Source organism: Coenobita brevimanus, chromosome 1 (assembly GCF_032717465.1).
Source record: "Coenobita brevimanus isolate Jiangsu-jjx chromosome 1, ASM3271746v2, whole genome shotgun sequence".
Taxonomy (NCBI): Eukaryota; Metazoa; Arthropoda; class Malacostraca; order Decapoda; family Coenobitidae; genus Coenobita; species Coenobita brevimanus.
Window position 1 is genome coordinate 11,426,366 of NC_136954.1, and position 25,329 is coordinate 11,451,694.

The window sequence follows — 25,329 nt, forward strand, 5'->3', positions numbered from 1 at the left end:
GTGTGTGTGTGTGTGTGTGTGTGTGTGTGTGTGTGTGTGTGTGTGTGTGTGTGTGTGTGTGCGTGCGTACGTATGTGTGTGTTTCTTTTCGAATTAGTAAAATCGCCTTTCCTTAGCAGAGAAAATGCAAAGTATGGAATCTGCGGTGAAAGGGCTGAACACAGGTTATTTTTAAATGTGAAATATTACCTGAAATAATCCTGGATATGGTAACCTAGCCTTGGGTCCCTATGCCACGAAAAAGTTAATATGGGACTTTATTTCTGCATGATAGTTTTGTATGCTATTCTCATTCGTGTTTTCATTTCACGCCAGAATTCGTTCAACAAATTGTACCTTTCTAATGATAAATTCTCTCTCTCTCTCTCTCTCTCTCTCTCTCTCTCTCTCTCTCTCTCTCTCTCTCTCTCTCTCAGTTCCTCCAAAGTTTCCAAATAAACGCCCAAGAACAACACGTAAAAAAATAATCAATACTTTTAATACGACCCTCAGGTCTCAGCGAAACTCAAAACAAAGAAACATGAACTCAAACACAGGGTTGCAAATAGACACAAGGAAGTGCAGGCCTTTCTTGCACAAATTCTCTCTCTCTCTCTCTCTCCATCCGTCCGTATATCTATGAAGAATATCCATCCATCCATCCATCCATTTATCTATTTACTCATCTATCCGTTTGTCTTTCCATCCATCAATTAATGATATTTGTCTCACCGGCTATCAAGCTCTCTGTTTATGGACGTACTGTATGTATGTATGTATGTATGTATGAATCAATGAATCAACTCGTTATTCAAATGGCTTGAACAGTGAAATCAACAGTGCATCACCTGGTTTAATGCAACAGATAACATTCTGTTGTCTCAACTGTTACTAGCACAGTCATCAGTATGTGTGTGTGTGTGTGTGTGTGTGTGTGTGTGAAATCCCTCCTCAGTGATTTAACCCCCTCAGGCTATTCCATAAATTAATACAAGCAAGCAAGCAGAGGGCGCATACCATCGTCAATGTCCTGCCATTAAAAAGGATCCGAATCCGTGGATATAGGGTCCGGATCCTGATCAGCCCCAAAATTTAATCAATTGTTTCTTGGTCCATGGCTCACCTTTCCACAATATTTCATTGATATTCAATGAGAAGTTTTGGAGATATTGTGCGGGATTCTCAGGATCCGGATTCAGGTCTGGCCGAAAATTTAATCGTTTCTTCCTTGGCCCATGGCCCACCCTTCCACAAAAATATCATCAAAATCCGTTCATAACTTTTTGAGTAGTCCCGGATCCGGATCCGAGGATATAGGGACCGGATCTGGATCCGACCCTAAAAATCAGTTCTTTCTTGGTCTATGGCCCACCTTTCCATAAAATTTCATTGAAATTCACTGAGAACTTTTGGATACTGTGCGGAATACTCCGGATCCGGATCCAGGCCAAAATTTAATTATTTTTTCCTTGGACCATGGCCCACCCTTCCACAAAAATTTCATCAAATCCGTTCATACCTTTTTGAGTAATCCTGCTAAAGGACAGACAGACAAACCAACCAACCAACGCGGGGTACAACATAACCTCCTTGGCAGGGGCAATAAGACTGTGAGTTACCTACACCCAGGTAAATTAGTTGGCTCTTGACTGCAGGTAGGCTCATTACTAAAGCTTTGCTATGATTGGTGAGGGAGGTCGAGTCAATCCGGAAATGAGGTCATGATCCCTTTGAACTTTGCAGGTATATGTACAATTCATTTCACAAGTCTGTGGTACAATGAGGGGAACACTGACAACGATTCGGTAAAAAGCATGATTTTGTAAAGAATTACACTCACACTTGAACAATCAGCTCACTGGGAAGAAAAAATCAAAGTCTGTATAATTCTTTCTTTCGGACACCTCACGAGACCACAAAAAGACAGCTATGACTTACTGTGGGTTATAGCGAATCAAGTTATACGGCCTGACACAACCTCTCTATAGTTGTCAGAATATGGTGTTATCTATATATTTTATTTATTTATTTTTTGTATGTACAAGCACTGATTTTAAACTTCCATAATAGTAACTTCAAACACACACACACACACACACACACACACACACACACACACACACACACACACACACAGACATTCTTCTGCACATGACGTATTACAAACCCTGGGGCGCTTTTAACGAAATGTACAGTCACGAGCTGAAGTTCGTCGACCTTTCTCTGTCAGCATTCGCCGGAGAACGTCAGACAATATCCTTGTCACTGTCTTTAGTTGTGTTTCATACTCATTTTTCATTCATTCATTCATTGCCAGACGCCATGTATCCCAAACGGGGTGGCCAAGGGCTTAGAGTTAATTGTTTTACGGGAGGGGCACTAATCCTCCACCAACCCCACTTGACACGTAGGGATGCCAACAGCATCTGGTGTTCCCAGGCGGTCACCCATCCAAGTACTAACCAGACCCAACTGCTATCACGAAATTAAATATGACACGCCTTCCATCATTGTAGCCGGACGAGAAGTGTCAGCGAACTGTTGATTATAACAATACTCTAAATATAACACGCATTCACAGCTACACCACATTATCCCAAGAACGTTATTTTTGTTATGCTAATGCTACCGGTACCGCCAGATCACAACATTAAGCTTGTGACAATCCATTCGTGTTGAAAAGACAAATGGCTTATGTTTAACATATTCATTACTAAACCCTTACTGAATATAATCCTCTGGTGGTATCATGAATAATCACACATTATGCCACTGCAGTGAATGGATTACATCATTCATTTTTCTACAGCTGCCCTAAAGGGAAAAAAATAATATTCTGGGGGTAAACATTCGGCCATAAATACTCTCAGGACCCTTTGATTTACTCTCTTGAACCTAAATCTTGTCGCGGTGGCTGGAGTGGAATACCACTGTACATGTATTTCAACCATGAGAGGGCAAATGGTCACAGCATTAATTCTGTCATGCTCCAATGACTCGCTCAGCTTAATTACATTGCTTCGTGTTAGGTGGAATACAGTACTGGAGTTGTTCTGACCTAAAAATGTTCAAACAAGCTATTGTCTTTTTTTTTTTAATGGCCTTTAATGTCAGTTAGCAGACAATACATTCCGAGACGATTATCTTGTGAATTTTTTCTTTTAAGACGGAGTAATTCTCGTACTCTGATTCAGTAAATGCCAGACGATTTTATTCAAATGAGAGTGAGTAATAAGCCTGAGTGTTTAACTAATCATCCCATTACTTTTCTCATGGTTAAAACAATTCAGGGATACTTTTTCAGCAATTCTAGCTGAAACCAGGTGACTAAATTCAGGTGAGTGTGAGTCAAAGGAGCCTAAGTGTTAAGTGTGTTGGAAAATCTCATTACAAGTTGGCAACCAATGATGAAGACAACTGCTGACCCATTTACACAGAACACAAAGGCAGGGTCAGAACGTCCCATGCAGTCCGTGCGATTGCCTTGACACTGGTGCTGTGTTCCAATGTAGGTATTTCAACTATGTAATGCCATCAAGGGTAACAGGTTTGTCATCTATCATTAAAAGTACTGGACGGCGGTAGCGTAGCCTCCACACTACGTTGTACATAAGATGAGATTCGCTGTTACAACTTTCCAAACACGGAACAGTGGACTAAGGCGCTCCAACTGCATGTGACCCTTAAAGAGTTACGTCCGAAGAATGGTAAAGGTAGGGTTTACTGTTCGCGTAGTGCTTTTCAGGGACGAGCGATTGGTCACTGGCCTTTAATATCTGGACTTTGGTAACCTATCCCCTGACCTCAACACTCCTGATATTGCAATAAAGGATTGGCTGATATATGCGATGTGCATTTTACCCATGAGTTACCCACAGTCCAAACACGGAATAGAGACGCAAGAAGGGCGTATAAGGGGAAACTTTGCATGGAAGAGTTATGACGTGTGATAGGGGGAAGGCTAAGTGCAGTGAGGAGGGAAAGAGGAGATTCAAGGAGGCGGCGGCTGGCAGGGCAGTTGAATATAATGTGAATAAATTGTGAATATGGATGGGGTGGGACAGGGAGGGAAAGAGAGAGGTGGAGAGGGAGGAGGAGGCGAGGTGAGGGTGCATACCAGAGCAGGGCGGGAAAGACGGCGGCAGAATACGAATATATGACTAAGGGAAAAACGACTGTACGGAGTACGGGCAAAACATATAGACCAGTGTGTGTGTGTGTGTGTTTACACACACACACACACAATAAACACACACACACACACACACACACACACACACACACACGGGGGGGGGGACGACGAACCACAAAAACATTAATCTTAGGCCGTTGACAAGACATTAAGAGAGGGCGGGAAGGCTTCACCTCTTGTGGAAGTCGGCGCTGGGGTGGGAAACAAATGTACGACCCGGAAATTATTGTCAAGACTGATGGGGTCCTTGGTAGGCTAATATTTGGTGTGAGCAACAGGCGAGAAGGGAAACGTTGGTGGAAGGAGGAGGAGGAGGAGGAGGAGGATTACATACAGTAGGATTACATAGGAAAGCAAACAGCAACAGACCTTATGGTCCTTTCGAGGCTGCTTGTTACAGAGAAAACTATGACTACAAAATCTAACTCTACATGCTGAAGGATAAGGATAGTAAAGCAAGAAGGCTTCCCCAGCACCCAAACCCTCCAGGAAAAAGTGAGAAAAACCACTACGCTGCATGGAAAAACTGACACGGATATTTCACAGGAAATACTGGAAAGGAAAAGTCTCACTCTATAATACTTGGTCTATAAGCTACCCGATTGAGTAACCTGAAAGAGAAAGTAATCGAATAAACTAATAGTTACGGCATGACATTGTAAACCTGTACATTGAGTTAATGGGAAGTCCGTGGACATAACATGGAAACTACACACTGCACAGTGTGGATGTTTAGGGGTGGTGCAGCAGCCTTGCCTGGCGCTTTTTCGGTAGGCAGCAGTCAATCAGGCCCTAGCTCCGTTCACTCCACTGAGGCAAGGAACTCTCCCATGTGGGACAAGCACACAAGTTTCCTCCTGAAGCAGTGACCCCTGGTACATTTAAAAAATCCTGATGGTGGTCACTTGACTAACAGGGACCCTCAGTGATCCACAGCCCATCACAGGTCGAAAGTAGGAGTAGTGACCGTTAACTCAGGGCTATCTGTGCAGATCCTAATCTGTGCGTATATTGCCTTATTTTCATTGAGTAAATCGAAAAATGTTTAATGACGTGACGTGACGCTATGTTAAGTTTTACGGGGTGTCCTGTAGACACAAGGGGCCTGTACAGTGTAGATGTTTAGGGGTGGTGCAGCAGCCTTGCCTGGTGCTTTTAAGGTAGGCAGCAGTCAATCAGGCTCTAGCTCCATTCACTCCACTGAGACAAGGAACTCTCCCATGTGGGACAAGTACACAAGTTTCCTCTTGAAGCAGTGACCCCTGGTACATTTTTAAAAATCCCAACGTTGGTCACTTGGCTAACAGGGACCCTCAGTGATCCACAGCCCATCACCGGTTGGAAGTAAGAGTAATGACCGTTAACGCAGGGCTATTTGTGTACCCTAATCTGTGGTTATATTACTTTATTTGCATTGAATAAATTGAAAAATGTATAATGACGTGATGCGACACTATGTACGGGTACGTTGTTTACGGGGTGTCTTGTAGACAAAGGGGGTATGAACTTATACGTAGCTATAAAAGCAAGTTATTTGGACAGAAAAAGAGTTAGCTGAGGATTCTCGTGCAAATACTTGTCTGTTTTGTTTTTGAATGTCTCAATTTAGATACTGTTCACGGTATCTGAGGGTAATCTGTTCCAGATATTTTCACCTCTGTTAAAGTAGAAGTATTTTGCTTCATGGGATTGGAAAAGCTTTCCTATAATTTTGCAGCCATTAATTCTGGAGGAGGAGGAGGAGGAGGAGGAAGAGGAGGAGGCATGACATACAATGTAGAAATGGTAAACGGGATACAGTACAGTTAATGATAAATGCATTATAATAAAACAACTAGTGCTGTGCTTGTAAGGAATTCATATATTTTTCTTTTGAAACTAAAAATTCCAGTTGCAGGAAGAACTGAGGACATGGGAAGTTAATTTTCCGTTCGTAAGTAGATTTTTTTCCCCATGAACAAAACATGAACTAAACCAAAATAACAGAAAATTAAAAAAAAAATCATTATTGAATAAATATATAATCAAGGCTGGAGCAGGTTATACAAAAATGATCTTTGTTATGAAAAGGAACTGATTGTAAGTTTCTCTGTGGATCATCGAGAACAAGAGAAATGGAAAGTATAAATAAACCAATGAGTAAATAAATAAAATACATAATCACTTTTAAAAATCTGAGTTAGGGCAGGTGGTACAAAAACCTACCTTTGTTATAAAATGGATGTCACCTTAAATTTGCTGTATTAATCAAAGAGAATGCGAGACAGGAAATTTGTTTTTTTCTTTCTATATCAGTGCTGCAAAAATATGTTGGGTGGGGGAATTGTTTCTTTGCGAATGAACGTTCCTGAGAAAATAGGGTGAACTTTTGTGTAGTCTGAAGGGAAAATCCTCACTACTATAATGACAACGAGATACGAGGACGGGGGGAGAGAGAGAGAGAGAGAGAGAGAGAGAGAGAGATGGCTGATGTTACGGAAGGGATGAAAGAACGTTAAACAAGTCCAAAAATGTTATGAAGATTAAGCACACAAGGTACGACAATATAAAAACTATACAACCTGATGGATATATAGGTAGAGTAGGCGAAATACGTAGTTAAATAGGTAGACATTAGAAACAGCAGATTAATACAAACTGATCTATAAGCTGATAGCCTGATACACTGAACAATGAGTAGAATTTATAGACAGTTAGGCTATCTATCTCGGGATGGTTAGCTGTGGATAGGCTAAAAGATAGTCTGGTAAGCAAATTAATTCACAGGCCAGTTACTGACATTAGTTCGAAGGGATAAAACTAAAAGTGGGTGATATTAATGAACGTCTGGCAATGCAAAGACAAAGAATATGAAGGAAAACACAGAAGAGGTAAAAATGAGGAAATAAAATACCGCACAAAGGAAAGTGGAGGAAGGAGTGAAGAAAGGACGCGGATATTAGATGTAAAATATACGAAGGGAGAGAGAGAGAGAGAGAGAGAGAGAGAGAGATTTCTCGTCGCTCGAGGAATGCTGGTACCGTAATTGTGGAAGTTGTGGTGGTTGTTAACAGACTGTGGTAGCTGTGGTGGTAGTGGTTGTTGCAGATATGGTAAGGGTGGTTTTCAGCTGTTAGTAGTAGTTATGGTAGTGGTAGCTGTTGTACTGGAGGTTCTGGTTGGATTTTGAAGAGCTGTGTGTGAATTTATTTGTTGTGGTAGTTGTGGTTGTGGAATAAGGGTGGTAGCAATGGTAGTTAAAGGGTGACTGAAGTTGTTGTGGTAGTGGAGTTGTGGTATTACTCCTTGCGGCTATGGTAAGTGTGTGTGGGACAAGAGTAGTACAGTAGGAGTGGTCGTGGTGGTAGCAGCCATAGTGGAGGTAGTAGTGATAGTGGGAGTGGTGATGGTAAGCAGTGGAGATTGTGGTGGCAGACAGTGGTAATGGTGGTGTAGTGGTAAACATAATAGGCACGGTGTAGGAATTATTAGTAATGATAATGGTCACTGGTGTTACTGATAAAGGAGACTAATAATGCCAGGCAATACTGGTGGCAGAATCATGGTAATTTTTGCAGCTGTGGCAGTAGGTTTTGTTCCAACCGTTATGGTAGTGGCCATAGCCAGCTTTGTTCTCGTTGGTATAGGTGGTGGTGGCTGTGGTGATACCTCGCAGCATTTACCGACTGAATGATCACAGTAATTGGGGTGAAGATGGTAACCGTAATGGGTATGATGGTGGGAGCTTTGTCGATGCTGTTTGTGGCTATGGTCACAACGGTGAGAGTTACGTCGATGGTGAAAGGTAATATAACAAAGGCAGCTGTGGTGACAGGTGTGGTGACAGACTCTGCTTCAGTAATGATGGCGTCGATAATGATGGTGATGCGATGGTGACACTGGCATTTGGGACAGACAAATAGATAGACTGACTGACACAAAATAAAGAAGAAAAAAATAAAAACAAAGATAGAGACAGATAGGTAGAACGACCGAAGACATACGGAGTTAATCTATCTGTCTACCTATGTATCTATCTATACACATATACACATACACTCGTATACACATACACGAGAGAGAGAGAGAGAGAGAGAGAGAGAGAGAGAGAGAGAGAGAGAGAGAGAGAGAGAGAGAGAGAGAGAGACCGTTATTCGCGAGGGCAAGACAAAATAAGACTATGAAATTTGTTATTTTTCTCTTACCCTTTTTGCTATTTCTTCGCCTGCATCGCATCCTCCAACACATTCCTTGCCTCTTTTTCCCTCAATTTTCCTCCCTTGCTTCCTTCCTTGTCCATCTAGTGTGTATATATTTGCTTTCTCTTTGACGTTTCTTCATAATTTTTCTCAAAGTTTTCTTTCAGTTCTATTTTTACTGTCATCCAACACCTCCTCTTGTGCTTCCAATGTTTATATCTTTCGTCTTTTGTTTTCTGGCTTCTTTCGTTCTCTCTTCTTTCGCTCAGTCTTTTTATTTCCTTCCTTTCTTCACCTAACTCTCACTCATTCCCCTTCTTTTCTTTTAGCTTGATCGTACATTCTCTCTCTCTCTCTCTCTCTCTCTCTCTCTCTCTCTCTCTCTCTCTCTTGTATCCACCGTGTAAGCATTAGTTCTTCCCTTTGTATCTGTCTTATATGTATCAGTTCTGTCTTTTATGTATCTGTATTTTCTTCAATGGTATTCTATGGCCCGTCGCTTAAGGAGACTCCCTAGCACCTTTTCCGTGGCGATTTATTTTTGGATACGGACGGTTAGTAAAATTCTGTACATTATCGATGAAGAGCATGGTAATACTAAAATGATTTAAATAAAACAGCAGAGGTGGATATAAAGGTGTCATAAGCAAAATAAATCGCTTCGGTAGAGGTGTTAAGAAGCTTCCTCAACCGACGAGAATACTGGCCTGTGTGTGTGGAAGAGTAAGCCTTGGAGAAGCCTTGGAGAAGCTTTGAGAAACCACCTGCTCATAGAATATTGGAAGATGAGCATCAAGTGGTGAATTTTAAAGGCAATATTGGTGAGGAAGCGAGGCAGGGTGAGGAAGAGAAGGATGGAGGAAGGAAAGAGTAGGAGAGGGAGGGAGGACGGAAAGAGGAGAAGAGGGAGGGAGGGAGGAAAGAGGAGAAGAGGGAGGGAGGGAGGAAAGAGTAGGTGAGGGAAGGAGGATGGAAAGAGTAAGTGAGGGAAGGAGGAAGGAAAGAGTAGGTGAGGGAAGGAGGAGGGAAAGAGTAGGTGAGGGAAGGAGGAAGGAAAGAGTAGGTGAGGGAAGGAGGAAGGAAAGAGTAGGTGAGGGAAGGAGGAAGGGAAGAGTAGGTGAGGGAAGGAGGAAGGAAAGAGTAGGTGAGGGAAGGAGGAAGGAAAGAGTAGGTGAGGGAAGGAGGAAGGAAAGAGTAGGTGAGGGAAGGAGGAAGGAAAGAGTAGGTGAGGGAAGGAGGAAGGAAAGAGTAGGTGAGGGAGGGAGGAAGGAAAGAGTAGGTGAGGGAGGGAGGAAGGAAAGAGTAGGTGAGGGAAGGAGGAAGGAAAGAGTAGGTGAGGGAAGGAGGAAGGAAAGAGTAGGTGAGGGAGGGAGGAAGGAAAAAGGAGGAGGGGGCAGGAGAGACTATAAAAACTGAGAACGAGAGGAAAAGAGAGGACAGGAAAGACGGGAGGTAGGAAAGAGGGAAGAGGATGAGAGGGAGGGAAAGACTAAAAAATCTGAAGAAGAAAGGAGAAGAGGTGGTGGGAAAGAGGGGAGGTGGGAAAGAGGGGAGGTGGGAAAGAGGGAAGGGAGGAAACAGAAGGAGGGAAAGACTATAAAATATAATGAAGGGAGAGAAGGTGGTAGGAAAGAGGGGAGGTAGGTAAGAGGGAAGGGAGGACACAGGAGGGAGAGACTATATATATTGAGAAAGAGGGGAACGAAGGGGCTAGAAAGAGGAAAGGTAGAAAAGAGGGAAGGGAGGAAAGAGAAGGAGCGGGAGGGAGAGACTATATAGAAAAAGGGAGAGAGGAGAAGAGGATGGAGGAAAGAGAAAAGGGATGCGGTAATATGAATGAGGGGAAAGGGGGGAGGATGAGGAACGAAAGAGAGGAGAAAGGAGGAAGAAATGGAGAGAAAACACTGCAAAGTATGAGGGAGAGAGGGGAAGAGGAGGTAGGAAAGAGGGGAGGAGAGAGGAAGAAAGGGAGAGAAAACACTGTAAAGAATGAGGGAGAGAGGGGAAGAGGAGGTAGGAAAGAGGGGAGGAGAGAGGAAGAAAGGGAGAGAAAACACTGTAAAGAATGAGGGAGAGAGGGGAAGAGGAGGTAGGAAAGAGGGGAGGAAAGATCTAGGAGACTGGGGGAGAGGAGAGGAGATGAGGAATGAAAGACTAAGGGGAAATTTGGGGTAGAAGAGGGGAAAGACCGAGGAAGAGAGCGGAGAAGGAGGTAGGGAAGGGGAGGAAAGGGAATGATGGAAGAAGTGAAAAATGAAAGAGAGAGAGAGAGAGAGAGAGAGAGAGAGAGAGAAGGGCTGTGGACGAAAGAGAACGAGTACGTGTGAACGAGAGAAAGAGAAATGAAAAAGACAGAGGAAAGAGGAAGAGGAAGAAAACAAGGACAGAGGGGGAAGAGGAGATAAGGAAGAATGAAAAGAAAAGGTTATAAAGGAAGCAATAAAGGAAAGAGACAATGGTGAGAACGAAAGAGGGAGAAAAATGAAGAGTGAAATTTTAAAAGCCAACATAGTGAAGAAGCGAGGAGGAGGAGGAGGAGGAGGAGGAGGAGGAGGAGGAGGAGGAGGAGGGATTTTTTTTTTACATAGGAAAGCAAAAGCAACAGACCTTATGGTCCTTTCGAGGATGCTTGTTACAGAGAAAACTATGACTACAAGATCTAACTCTACATGCTGAAGGATAAGGATAGTAAAGCAAGAAGGCTCCCCCCACCACCAAACCCTCCAGGAAAAAGTGAGAAAAACCACCATGCAGCATGGAAAAAGTGACATGGAAATTTCATAGGAAATACTGGAAACGAAAAGTCACATTCTATAATACTTTGTCTATAAGCTACCCGATTGAGTAACCTGAAAGAGCAAGTAATCAAATAAACTAATAGTTACAGCATGACATTATAAACCGGTACATAGAGTTAATGAGAAGTCTGTGGACATAACATGGAAACTACACACTGCACAGTGTGGATGTTTAGGGGTGGTGCGGCAGCCTTGCCTGGTAATTTTCAGGTAGGCAGCAGTCAATCAGGCCGTAGCTCCGTTCATTCCACTAAGACAAGAAACTCTCCCCTGTGCGAGAAGTACACAAGTTTCCTCCTGAAGCAGTGACCTCTGGTACATTAAAAAAATCCCGATGGTGGTAACTTGACTAACAGGGACCCTCAGTGATCCACAGCCCATCACAGGTCGAAAGTAAGAGTAGTGACCATTAACTCAGGGTTATCTGTGCAGATCCTAAAATGTGCCTATATTGCTTTCTTTGCACTAGTGAGATTGAAATATATACAACGGGTGTCTTAGATAAAAGGGGGTTGCACAGTGTGGATGTGCAATGCACAGAGTGGATGTTTAGGGGTGGTGCAGCAGCCTTGCCTGGCGCTTTTTAGCTAGGCAGCAGTCAATCAGGCACTAACTCCATTCACTCCACTGAGACAAGGAACTCTCCCATGTGGGACAAGTACACAAGTTTCATCCTGAAGCAGTGACCCCTGGTCTATCTATCTATATACCTAGGCTGCTTCCCCCAAGGAAAGGGAGGTAGCCGAGACAGGACGACTCACTCTCCATTTACTCATCCATTCAAACACATTCATTCGCATCTTAGCCCCAAAGGGGAGAACGGACAGATCCTCACCGCACCACACCGCACAAGGGTCAACTGGGCAATGCAATCAGTGACATCCGCAGCAAGGCCCGACAGCAGAACTGGTTTACCCCTGCCACATCATAACAGACCCATCCCCTTACCCGCACCTGACCTGACTAGCTGATCAGACCAAATGCGGGAGAATATCCCCTCAGGGCTGCGTCATCACTTATTCATTCACAATTTCTCTCCATTTATTTCTGTCACGCACAGCCACTCTTCCTTGCTCAACAGACATCCCTCTCGCATCCAGCGCTCTCTTCACACTGTCCATCCATCCTATTCGTGGTCTTCCTCTCAGCCTTACACCTCTCACATCAGATCTAATTATCTTTTTCACCAATCGCTCATTATCCATTCTCTCCATATGCCCAAACCATTGCAACACCCTCTGCTCAACTCTACCAGCCATCTCCCGAACAACTCCAGTTCTCCTTCGCACTTCATCATTTCGCACCCGATCCATACGCTGTCACTCCACACATACTCCTCAGACATCTCATCTCCATTACATTCAAACTTTTCCTCTCTGCTACACCCATATTCCATGTTTCAGACCCATATAATGCAGTCGGTACCACAACACCCTCATACAGCCTTCTCTTTACATCCATTCTAAGCGAACGACATTTAAACACTTTTTTCATTCCTCCCAGCACCTTTCCTACTTCATTTATTCTAAACTTCACTTCTGCATCTATTCTTCCATCCACAGCAACATGTGACCCTAGATATTTAAAACAATCTACCTCCTCAAGCAACTCACCATTCAAAACTATATTCATCCCCCTACCATCTATCAACCTCGTACACTTCATCACTTTACTCTTATTCTCATTTACTTTCAATTTCCTCCTTTCACACACCCTTCCAAACTCCTCTACCAACTCTCTCAATCTCTCCTCTGAATCAGTCACCAGTGCAGTATCATCTGCAAACAGCAGCTGCTTCAGATTCCACTCTCCTCCATCAACATTTACCAGACTCAGACCACCTAAAACTCTTGCAGGTGGTCTGAGTCTGGTAAATGTTGACCCCTGGTACATTAAAAAAATCCCGATGGTGGTAACTTGACTAACAGGGACCCTCAGTGATCCACAGCCCATCACAGGTCGAAAGTAAGAGTAGTGACCATTAACTCAGGGCTATCTGTGCAGATCCTAATCTGTGCTTACTGCATATTACCTCATTTGCACAGAGTAAACTGAGAAATGTATAATGACATTACGTGACGCTATGTTAAGTTTACGGGGTGTCTTGTAGACACGAGGGGACTGCGCAGTGTGGATGATTAGGGGTGGTGCAGCAGCCTTGCCTGGCGCTTTTAAGGTAGGCAGCAGTCAATTAGGCCCTAGCTCCGTTCACTCCACTGAGACAAGGAACTCTTCCATGTGGGACAAGTACACAAGTTTCGTCCTGAAGCAGTGACCCTTGGTACATTAAAAAAATCCCGATGGTGGTCACTTGACTAACAGGGACCCTCAGTGATCCAAAGCCCATCACAGGTCGAATGTAAGAGTAGTGACCGTTAACTCAGGGTTATCTGTGCAGATCCTAATCTGTGCTTATATTACTTTATTTGCATCGAATAAATTGAAAAATATATAATGATGTGACGTGACACTATGTACGGGTACGTTGTTTACAGGGTGTCTTGTAGACAAAAGGGGAATGAACTTACACATAGCTATAAAAGCAAGTTATTCGGACAGAAAAAGAGTCAGCTGAGGATTCTCGTGCGAATACTTGTCTACTTTGTTTTTGAATGTCTCAATTGAAATACTGTTCACAGTACCTGAGGGTAATCTGTTCCAGATATTTACAACTCTGTTAAAGAAGATTTTGCTTCATGGGATTGGAAACGCTCTCCCATAATTTTGCAGCCATTACTCCTGGTTTGACTCGACCGATCTATATCAAAATATTTATTCATGTCTAAGTTGTCATATCCCTTCATGATTTTGAAAACTTCAATAAGGTCCCCTCTTAACCTGTGTTTCGTTAGGCTAAATAATTTAAGTTCTTCAATGCGTTCCTCATATGGTTTGTTTCTAAGTCGTGGTATCATTTTTGTGATTCTTCGCTGAATTTCCTCTAATTTTTCAATGTCCTTTCTGTAGTATGGAGACCAGAATTGCACACAATACTCAAGATGGGGGCGCACTAATGAGTTGTACAAGGCAAGTATGACTTTTTCCGATTTAAACTCGAAAGTTCTTCCAATAAAACCCACTAGCTTGTTTACAATTTTAACCGCCTCGGTGCACTGCTTACTTGGTTTTAGGTCATTTGATATTATCACACCAAGATCCTTTTCATTGTCTGTACTTGATAACTGGATACTGTTCATTTTGTAATTTGCATGGACGTTGTTACTTCCAATATGAAGTACTTTACATTTTTCTGTGTTGTATTTCATTTGCCATTTTTCTGCCCAGCTTGCTAAAGTATTAAGGTCATTTTGTAACTCCTGCCACTGTAATTTTGAAGTTACTTTACTGGTTATATTAGTATCATCTGCACATTTGGATACTTTACAATTTAGACCCTCATCAATATCATTTATATAGATAATAAAAAGTATCAGTCCAAGTACTGAGCCTTGGGGAATGCCGTTGATCACATTATGCCATTTGGATTCCTCTCCGTTTATCACAACTCGCTGTTTTCGGTCTGAAAGCCAGTCTTGTAACCATTTCTGCTTATTTCCTTTTATTCCATGTGCTTCTATTTTGCTCATGAGACGCTTGTGAGGGACAGTGTCAAATATTTTCTGAAAGTCGAGGTAAATTATATCTACTGCTCTTGAGTCATCGTATGATTTGTAAACATCGTGGAAGAAGTCCAGTAAGTTAGTTAAGCATGAACGACGATGTCTGAATCCATGCTGCGAGTCTTTAATTATATTATTTTCTTCTAGATAATTAACTATTTTATCTCTTATGATTTCTTCCATTAACTTGCACACTATTGATGTTAAGCTGATTGGTCTGTAATTTCCTGGGTGTGACTCATTTCCTTTTTTGAAAATAGGTGTTACATTTGCTAGTTTCCATTCGCATGGAACTTTCCCAGTACTTAATGATTTATTGAATAAGACAGAGAGTGGCAGCAGTAACTCATTTTTTGCTTCTCTGAGAATTCTCGGTGATATTTTATCGGGGCCAGGGGTTTTGTTTATGTTCATATTATTTATGGGTGAAAGGATATCGTTATTATGGATAGCATAGTTACTAAGGACTGTGCTATTTGCTTGGTTTGTGGGTAACAGTAGGTTTCTGGTGGTGTTTTCAACTGTATAAACAGACGCAAAGTAATCGTTAAGAATGTTTGCCATTTCGACCTCATTTTCTGTGTGTTTGCCACTGTTCGTTTCTAAAGGACCTATTGATGTAGTCATAACCTTTTTCTTTCTAATGTAACTGTAAAATTCTTTAGGATTTGATTTGCAAGTATTAGCAATGTGGATCTCTAGTGCTCTTTTGCTTTGTTTAATATGTCTTTCTGTAATTTATCATTATTATTTTGTGTAGTTTTATATTTATGGTATGCCTGTTTTTTTGGCTATTAAGTTTCTTTTAATTTCACTGGACCACCACTTTGGTTTACTATTACCAGCTGGACGTCTGTTATGTAGTGGCACACATGACTTTCCCACTTCGTTAAAATTTTTGGTGAATATTTCCCATGCTTGGTTTATGTCATCGGTTTCAGACATTTGATTCCAATCCGCAGTTGCAAGTAGCACTCTGAGCCTAGTGAAATCAGCTCTACGATAATTTGGGACCTTTTCTTTGCTCTCCATTTCTTTTACTTTTTCAGTAGTAACATTAAACTGTATAATTCGGTGATCACTGGAACTAAACTCAGGTCCTATTTCAACATTGTTGACTAAGTTATCATTTGTAGTCAAGATGATGTCTAGGATATTGTTTCCTCTCGTTGGGTATTCTATGTGTTGGGAAAGAGCACTTTCTTGAAGATTCGTGTAAAGCTCTTGTCCTGAGAGTGCCGTTAGTGGTTCACCCCACTTTGTTACCGGTAGGTTAGGGTCTCCAAAAATTACGCTATCCTCCTGACAACTAATTTCTGCAATTTGATCATAAAGTTTTTCATGTCTCAGTTGACTGTGCTGGAGGGCGATAGACGAGACATATATTTATTTTGTGTGAATTAATACTTAGCTGAACATAACTGGCATCTATGTTGGTAATACTGGGTTTGGATAGCACAAGGGGGTGGAGACTAGTTTTCACTTATAGTAAAACACCGACACCAGCTCGATGTGGTCGCTCACAGCTGAAGGAAGAGGAGGAGGAGGAGGACAATGTAATGAAAAAGGAAGAGAGAAAGGGAAGACCGAGGAAGAGGCGAGAGAAGTGGCAGGAAAGAAAAAAGTAGCTTGAGAGATGGAAGTGAGGAAGACGGAAGGTGGAGGGCAGGAAGGAAAGCGGAAGAAAAGAAAGGAAACTGGAGAGGCGTGGCTTTAATTTGAGGAAAAATTATCTGAAGGTCGTGAGGAAAAGGAAGGAGGGAGGCTGAGCCAAGAAATGTATCAGGCTAAGTGTTTGTGTGTGGGGCGGTGAGATATAAAGGATTTATTTTGACTTTCAGTTTAAGAAGGAGTTGTGGACCAAGAAGAGACCAAGACTGAGAAGAAATGACGATAGAGATGCTTGATACAGAGGAAATTATACAGTATACACGTGCATGATGCACAGAAAAATGATACAGGATAAAGGTGCTTAATACAGAGGCAATTAGGCTGCTAGTAAGGTGTTTGACAAAGGAAATGATGCTACAATATAAAGGTGCTTGATGTAGAGGAAATGATGCAGTATACAGGTGTTTAATACAGAGGAAATGATACAATATAAAGTGCTTGAAACAAAGGAAATGACAATACAGGTGCTTGATACAGAGAAAATGAAGATACAGTACTGAAGGACTTACGAATGTAACTTTTACGCTACGATGTTGCTGCATGTTATTCTAGACACCGTCAGTTTTATTCTGGTCGGAGAAACCACTGCCTTCCAAATAGTCAACATTCTAATTATTCTAACTTGACCTGAAACTCCAATCTCTCTATCTTCACTGATGATCTGCAACGACTGATGAACAACAGGATACGGTGCTAGTCACGAAGACGTGCTATGAACTGGATGCAGAGCTGTAGCATCGTCTTTTTGAGCCACTGAGCTACATGAAATAGGCTGCAAAAGGACGAAAAACTGGGCAAAGTTTTGGTGAAAAAGGTACAGAGACCACGAGACGCCACACCTATGCTGAATATAGTCGTCTGTTTGAAGCAAGACATATTAGTCATCTAGGGATCTGGTAGGGATGAAGTGGATTTTGAGCAAAGTTGTAAACGAAAAAAATAAACTGAGTGACAGACGGACGAATGAGAGAGAGAGAGAGAGAGTGTGTGCGTGTGTGTGTGTGTGTGTGTGTGTGTGTGTGTGTGTGTGTGTGTGTGTGTGTGTGTGTGTGTGTGTGTGTGTGTAAAATGAATAGTGAAGGGAAACACAGAAGAACCCCATAATGAGAATGGAGGTGAGAAGAGGTGAAGATGAGGAAGGGACGTGGTGAACGAGTACTAGAGCACCCTAATTAGGATTTGAAGAGCCTGACAAGAACGGTAATAAGACAAGGCTAGACGAGTGTGTCATTACAGAGGCAGGAAAACGATATGGACACAGGACCAGGAGGAGGAGGAAACCTTAGAAGGGTGAGACGAAATTCTCATAGTAAATTCTATTCTCTCCTCCTCTCTTCTCTGTGTGAGCTGGAGGAGTTCTTAAAGGGGAGAAGAGTATTTATGTAATTCTCTCTCTCTCTCTCTCTCTCTCTCTCTCGATAAATCTGTGTGACTTCTGAGGTAGAGGTTCACAGATCTCACCTCAAAGACATACGTGTGTGTGTGTGTGTGTGTGTGTGTGTGTGTGTGTGTGTGTGTGTGTGTGTGTGTGTGTGTGTGTGTGTGTGTGTGTGTGTGTGTGTGTGTGTGTGTGTGTGTGTGTGTGTGTGTGTGTGTGTGTGTGTGTGTGTGTGTGTGTGTGTGTGTGTGTGTGTGTGTGTGTGTGTGTGTGTGTGTGTGTGTGTGTGTGTGTGTGTGTGTGTGTGTGTGTGTGTGTGTGTGTGTGTGTGTGTGTGTGTGTGTGTGTGTGTGTGTGTGTGTGTGTGTGTGTGTGTGTGTGTGTGTGTGTGTGTCCCAAACAGTTCCAAAAAGAGAAAACCTTACATACCTGTTACATGGGGTTGAAGGTTGTGTATCTTTATACTAAACTGCAGCCTAGCCAGGAAAGCGAATCCGTAGATCTGTCTCCCAAAGGAATGGACCAATTACCATAAAGATCTGACACGTAAACAACATAACCTATTATTATGTTTATTACTTTTTTTCTTTATATTACAAAGCCGTAAAGCGTTCAGTTAAAATAATTATACATCGATATTCTGGCAAAAGCTATTTTGGGGCAGATAAAGCAGTTTCACCCTAACATCTATCCTCTTCAGCCATACCACCCCTTCCATCTCTTTCTTTCTCACCCATTTTGTATAAATGCACGTGTTCCGTCATTCCGTCAATTTTCACAGGCTATCTGACGAGGGTCCAAGTCGGGCCTAAGCTGTTTCACCTTCCCAATAAGCACATTCTTAATATGGGTACAATTCTTTCATGAGCTAGTTCATTTGGGGACTTTCGATTTTCTCCTCTGCATACACCTCTCCATCTCACAAAAATGAATAAATTCCCTTCATCGCCGGTACAAGGACTGAGGCTGATCTAGTAATTACAGATTTCTTCCTTTTGGCTTTTTACTGTACAGTAGGCATCGAAAGTCCTGTCGCCTTTCCAGCTTTTCTCTCCAAGCACTTTGATAGTCAGAATCCGCAGCAACCGACACTGAGAACTTCACTTGGCCTTAGATCAGCATCTTAAGCACCGTCTGCTATAGGTCCCCCACACAGATCTTCTACGTTTTGGGTGATAGAGGCAAGACTTTTCATGCTAATTTTACATCCCCGCATTTACTGTATATGTTACCTATCTTAATCATGCACAGAGAGTTTTGGGCGAGAGTAGAAGCATATATGGACAGATTTGAGAGGAGCGAGAGAGTGCTTTTGATTAGAGACATGAATGGCAAAGTTGGGAATGTACGTGTGGATGGAGTGGTTCGTCAGTGGGGTGTGCCAGCTGAAGCAGATGGGAATGGTAGTGCTTTGGTGGACATCTGTGCTGCTATGGGGTTGGCAATAACCAACACCTACTTTCGGCATAAGATGATCCACCGGTATACATGAAGAGTAATGAGGAGGATGGATGGTGAACTTGAACGAAAGGCAATGATGGACTACGTGTGTGTGGATGAGCGAATGAGAAGACAAGTGTTAGATGCAAGACTGGAGAGGGTGGGGGAATGGAGTCTCGGACCATCACTTAGTGATGGCCAAGGTAAAGTTGCAACGAAAATGGTTGAGGAGACGAAGGGGAAGACAGGAGGAAACAGCTCCTGTGAGAAGAGTGGAGAATTTGCAAGATAGTGAGAAAATGGCAGAGTATAAGAGCATAGTGGAAGCAAGACTGGGAAGGTATGAGCTAGAGCAGATGGAAGGGGTGGAAGACGTATGTAAGATATTCACGGAAAAGATAGGCGCAGAATGTGAGTTGGTTTGTGGAGTGAGGAGGAGATGCAGGGGTGTGCAAGGGACAGCATGGTGGAATGATGAGGTGAAACGAGCTGTGGAACAAAAGAAGAAGGCGTATAGTGAATGGTTTGCAAGTAGAGGTAGGGGAGAAGATGAGAGAGAGAAGAGAGAGGTATATGAGAGCAGGAGAAGGGAGGTGAAGAGACTGGTGAAGGAGTGTATGAAGAAAGTGGATGAAGAGTTTGGGAGGAATCTGAGTGTGAAATGGAGGGAGAGTAAGAAATTGTTTTGGAAGGAGGTAAAGAAAGTAAGGCAGTGTGAAATGGGAAATAGTAGGGGAGTGAAAGATAGGAATAATAGATTGTTGGTGGAGAAGTGAGAGAAACTGAGGAGATGAAATGAGCACTTTGAGGATTTGCTGAATGTAGAGAGTGAGAGCAGTGCGAGTATAAGTGGTTGGGGAATGGCTGGGAGAAGAAGAGATGAGAGGAGGGAGGAAGAGATCAGTAGGGCGGAAGTAGTGGAAGCAATGAAGAAGATCAAGTTGGGAAAGGCCCCAGGAATTGATGGAGTGTGTGGTGAAATGCTGAGGTATGTGGGTGAGATTGTTGTGGAGTGGATATGGAAGTTGTGTAGATTGGCTTGGGAAGAAGGAAGGGTTCCAGTGGACTGGAAATCAGGTATAATTGTTCCATTATACAAAGGAAAAGGGGAGAGAGAAGTATGTGGTAACCATAGGGGTATTTGCCTTCTCAGTGTGACTAGAAAAATATATGGTAGAATACTCATTCATAGGGTTAGGCATATGACAAAGGAGCTAGTTGGAGAAGAACAAGGGGGATTTAGGAAGGGAAAAGGGTGTGTAGATCAGATATTTGTTCTAAGATGTTTAGTGGAGAAGTATCAAGAGAAAGGAAAGAAAGTGTATGCTGCCTTCATGGACTTGGAGAAAGCTTATGACAAACAGACAGGCAAGGTATGTGGAAGGTATTAAGAATATATGGAGTGGATGGGAAATTGTTGTGTGCTGTGAAGAGTATGTACGAAGGAGCTAGGGCTACGGTGGAGTGGATGGTGAGCTGAGTGAGTTCTTTGATCTCAATGTGGGACTGAAACAGCGTTGTGTGATGTCTCCACGGAGGTTTAATATATACATGGATGGGGTTGTAAAGGAGGTGCAAGGTATGGCAGTGGATGTAGGGGTGGCTCTAATGAATGAGGGTGAGATTTGGATGATTCCGGTGTTGTTGTTTGCTGATGATACAGTATTGTTGAGTGAAGATGAATGGGAGTTGCAAGGTTTGGTGAATGAATTTGGGACAGTGTGTAGGAGGAGGAAGCTGAAAGTTAATGTAAACAAAAGTAAAGTTATGGTGTTTGAGAGGAATGAAGTCACAGAATGTACAGTGAGGTTGGATTGTGAGGATATGGAGAATGTGAGTGCATTCAAGTACTCGGGTAGTGTGATGAGTAAGGATGGAACTTTGTGGGATGAAGTGCGTGAAAGGGTACAGAAGGGAAGGAAGGTTGTTGGTTCACTGAAAGCAGTGATGAGAAATAGGGAGGTGAGTATGGAAGTTAAGAAGTCACTGCATGATGGTATTGCGATCCCTACCCTGACGTATGGAAGCGAGGCGTGGACCTTGCACGAGGGGAACAAGTCTAGAGTGAGAGCAGTGGAAATGAGTTATTTGAGAGGAGCATGTGGAGTGACGTGGAGGGACAGGTTGACGAATGAAGAAGTGAAGGAACGTTGTGGGGTGGATGTGGATGTGGTTGAAAAGATTAGGAGAAATACACTGAGGTGGTTTGGACATGTGGAGAGAATGGAGAATGAATGACTGACTAAGAGGGTGTATGTCGGTGAGGTGGAGGGAGGGAGAGGAAGGCGTAGACCGAGGATGAGGTGGAGGGATGGAGTTCAGAGGTAAATGAGGGAGGGGGGGTGAGTGGGGGGAGGGTAGTCAAATGGTGGGTGACAGAGCGACTTGGAGGCGTTGTGTCTGCGGCCACCCTTTGCGGAATTAGAGCGTCGGGCTATAGATAGATAGACACAGATAGTCAAGGTAATACAGCAGAGTCAAGAACCATATTGACACCCTGAACTCTCATACGTCGTAACCAGGGTCCGTGTTCATTGCTAAGGTGGTCATTCACGGTTGTTTGAATACACGAGCAGCAGTTTGCATTGACACTTACTCGTGCAGTCTAGAATTGCTTCGAACCATCAACAACATGTCATAGGTGTGTAAGGCCACGACCACCTTTCAGACTTAGGTATGGGTGATTAGTAACTATGACTCTGGAATGCACGATTATACTTTTTTTAAAACTCTAACCTGTCCTAAAATTGCAATCTCTCCATCTTGCACGCTGAGCTGTATCTATGCATTAACACCAGAATACGAACCTACTCACAAAGATGTTCGTTGTTTTTTTCGTCACTAAGCTACGAGATGTTACCTGCAAAAGGACGAAAATCTGGGCCACGTTAAAGTACAAACGATATAACCCTAGCACAGCCGGTAAATTCTGCCATACTCTTCTTGCTCTAACTTGGCCTATAATTGACGTTTCTGTCTTGAATTGTAATGGCATTTTAACACTAGAATATGGTGCTAGTCACGAAGAAGCGCTATAAAAAGGATTTAGAGCCGTAGTATTGTCTTTTCTGCCGTCGAGCTACGTGAAATAAACTTCAAAAGGACGAACATCTGGACCAAGTTAATGTGAAAGTGCTATTGTGAAAAATACACACCTCCTTCGCCAACAATAGTAACAGTTTTATTCAGTACTTACCGACATGCATCTGTCTCATCCAGTCTACTGAAAAGAAGATGAATTCCAAAATCTTCCCGGCTCTCTAATAACGATAATATGTTCCAAATCAGGATTTACTTCTATGAATCAATATTTGAAAATCCCAAATCAGTTCTTAAGAAATCCGTTTTACCTCCTCCCCCCAAAATGATCACGTTAACCTATCACGCTTCTCAATAATAATAATAATAATAATAATAATAATAATAATAATAAAATAACGAGCAGAAACTTCACCAACAATCGACACCAGGCATTTGTCTTCGACTTCCACATTTCTTATTCCTCTCCGACTATCAGAAGCCTTCCTTCGTCACCATAATGGTATGAGACAATATTTTTTTGTAATACCTACCACCGTCACAGCATAAGTAGCCTACAATTCTAAATCTGGGAGAAAAAGAAAAAATAAAACTTCCATCCTCAGAGCATACAAAGAAATATCAAAACTTTTGGATGATAATAATAATAATAATAATAATAATAATAATAACCGGGTACTCACCGAGATATAGCCGTGGCCAGCACCCGGGAATAATAATAATAATAATAATAATAATAATAATAATAATAATAATAATAATAAGCGGGTACTCACCGAGATATAGCCGTGGCCAGCGCCCGGGAATAATAATAATAATAATAATAATAATAATAATAATAATAAGCGGGTACTCACCGAGATATAGCCGTGGCCAGCGCCCGGGAACAGCTTTGGATCCAGTGTAGACCATGTCCTGAGGAAGTCCCTGACGAAGGGGCTGGACGTGTCCACTATACGGAACCCGGTGATGTTGACGGCACCGTATTCCTTCACGTCACGCTCCCACCTCTCGTCCATCACCTGAGTGGATGGTTATACGTGTGAGTGACATGGAAAAAAAACAAGTACATGAGTTAAAGTGAGAGATACAAGCCAAGTTCATTGGTGAGGTGAAGGAAATGATGACGAGAGAGAGAGAGAGAGAGAGAGAGAGAGAGAGAGAGAGGAGACGAAAAATTATTTAACAGCGAATGCGAGAGATATTGGACAAAGAGGGAATTACTGAGAACTGTGAAAGTGAGTGAGAGAGGGAGGATAGAGCGAGCAACGGAGGAGGGGAGAGAGAGAGAGAGAGAGAGAGAGAGAGAGAGAGAGAGAGAGAGAGAGAGAGAGAGATGACATGGAAAAGAGAGAGGCAGAAACGAAAAACAGAGATGAAGGAAACTGATTATGAGAGAGAGAGAGAGAGAGAGAGAAAGGGGGGGGGGAATACAGAAACTAAACTGCGAATGAAAGGAGAAAGAGGAGTAGGCTGCAAAGTAATACAAAATAATAGAGAGAGAGGGTGGATGGAACGAGGGAGAGGAAGACAGAATATACAGGATGATTAGAGAACGTGAGAGTGAGGAAAGGACAGGAGTGCAGTGGGATAAAAAGGAGTTCAAGTGAATACAAAAGGAGATTACAAGGAGGGGAAGAGAAACAATAAAAAGGAAATGAGAATGTGGTGAAAGGGGGAACTGACAGGAGAGGAATACAATGGAGTACAAAGGGAGGGTAAAGGGAGGGGAGGAGAAATGGTGTCAAGGAATACAAAGGAAATCGAGACGGACAGCAGAGTAAGATGAGATGGGGAACTACAAGGGGAGTACAAAGGAGTACAAAATAAATACAAGAAAGGGAAGGAGGAGAAACAATTATAAAATTTTCAACGAGCAGTGACAGGGAAGAGGAGTGAGGGAGTAAGGTGAAAGGAAGACAAAGGAATACAATTGGATAAGAGAAAGGTGAAGACGAGGAGTACAAAAGAATACAAAAAACGAGATGGAGAGAAGGGTGGGGAGAAATGGGATATACGGTAACGATCAGTACAAAGGAAAGTAAAAGAGGAGGGGTGATGGGGAGAGAGAGAGAGAGAGAGAGAGAGAGAGAGAGAGAGAGAGAGAGAGAGAGAGAGATTAGCCACATTTAAAAAAGGCATGGACTGAGGAAGAAACAAAATAAAAAAATGACGAGAAAAATGTCTGGTAAGGAAGGACTGCAGAAACGCAATAAAAAGGAAGATATAGAGGACGAAAATGAGAAGAGATAGACAAAACTGAGAATGATGAACTGGAGGAGGAGGAGGAAATGTGAACGAAGTGAGTGTCAAGAAGAGGCACGGGAGGATTAAAACTGAAGATGGAACAGAGATTATACAAGAAAAGGAAGGAAGAAGCACCAGTAGAAGAAAAGACCCTTGCAAAATTAGCTGGGGCATCGACAGGGACCTAAGGAGAGGGGAAAGGGCAGAATAGTGTGGAGACGCACATGCGGCGTCCACCCAGCAACCAAACTTCCACACACTGTGCAGTCCATTAAGGTAACCTGCTATAGTCCCCCACTGTGCTTCTGTGCTTACACCCTGCCTAGGCAAACTATTTCGCCTTTGTCTGTCAACTTGTACCTTTCCTTCTTGCTGGAAGTTTGCTCTCATTCAGCCAGTCCCAAAGAAGGGTGACCACTCCCAACCCTCCAACTATCGTCCAATTGCTTTAACGTCCTGTATTTCAAAAGTTTTCGAGTCAATTCTTAATAAAAAAATTTTAAGGCATCTTTCCTATCACAACCTTCTTTCCGATCGTCAGTATGGGTTCCGTCAGGGACGCTCCACTGGCGATCTTCTCACCTACCTTTCAGACTCCTGGTCATCCTCCTTTCGGGACTTTGGCGAAAGCTTTGCCATTGCACTTGACATCTCAAAGGCTTTCGATCGAGTCTGGCATAAATCTTTAATTTCCAAACTGCCCTCCTACGGTTTCTATCCTTCTATCTGTACCTTCATCGCTAGCTTCCTTTCTGGTCGTTCTATAGCTGCTGTCGTAGACGGCCAT

The 25,329-nt window shown here is 42.7% G+C and overlaps 1 protein-coding gene across 1 annotated transcript in view; it reads right to left on the reverse strand.

Moving 5' to 3' along the window:
- The window catches only part of LOC145414271 (glutamate receptor 1-like), a 171,469-nt gene that overhangs the window by 126,471 nt on the left and 19,669 nt on the right, over positions 1 to 25,329 (reverse strand). Inside the window, exons 4-5 of the mRNA XM_080283886.1 lie at positions 23,228 to 23,317; positions 7,834 to 8,049 (exon numbers count right to left, since the gene is read on the reverse strand). Coding sequence (XP_080140012.1) covers positions 7,834 to 8,049; positions 23,228 to 23,317 — 306 coding nt within the window. The remainder of the gene's footprint in view (positions 1 to 7,833; positions 8,050 to 23,227; positions 23,318 to 25,329) is intronic.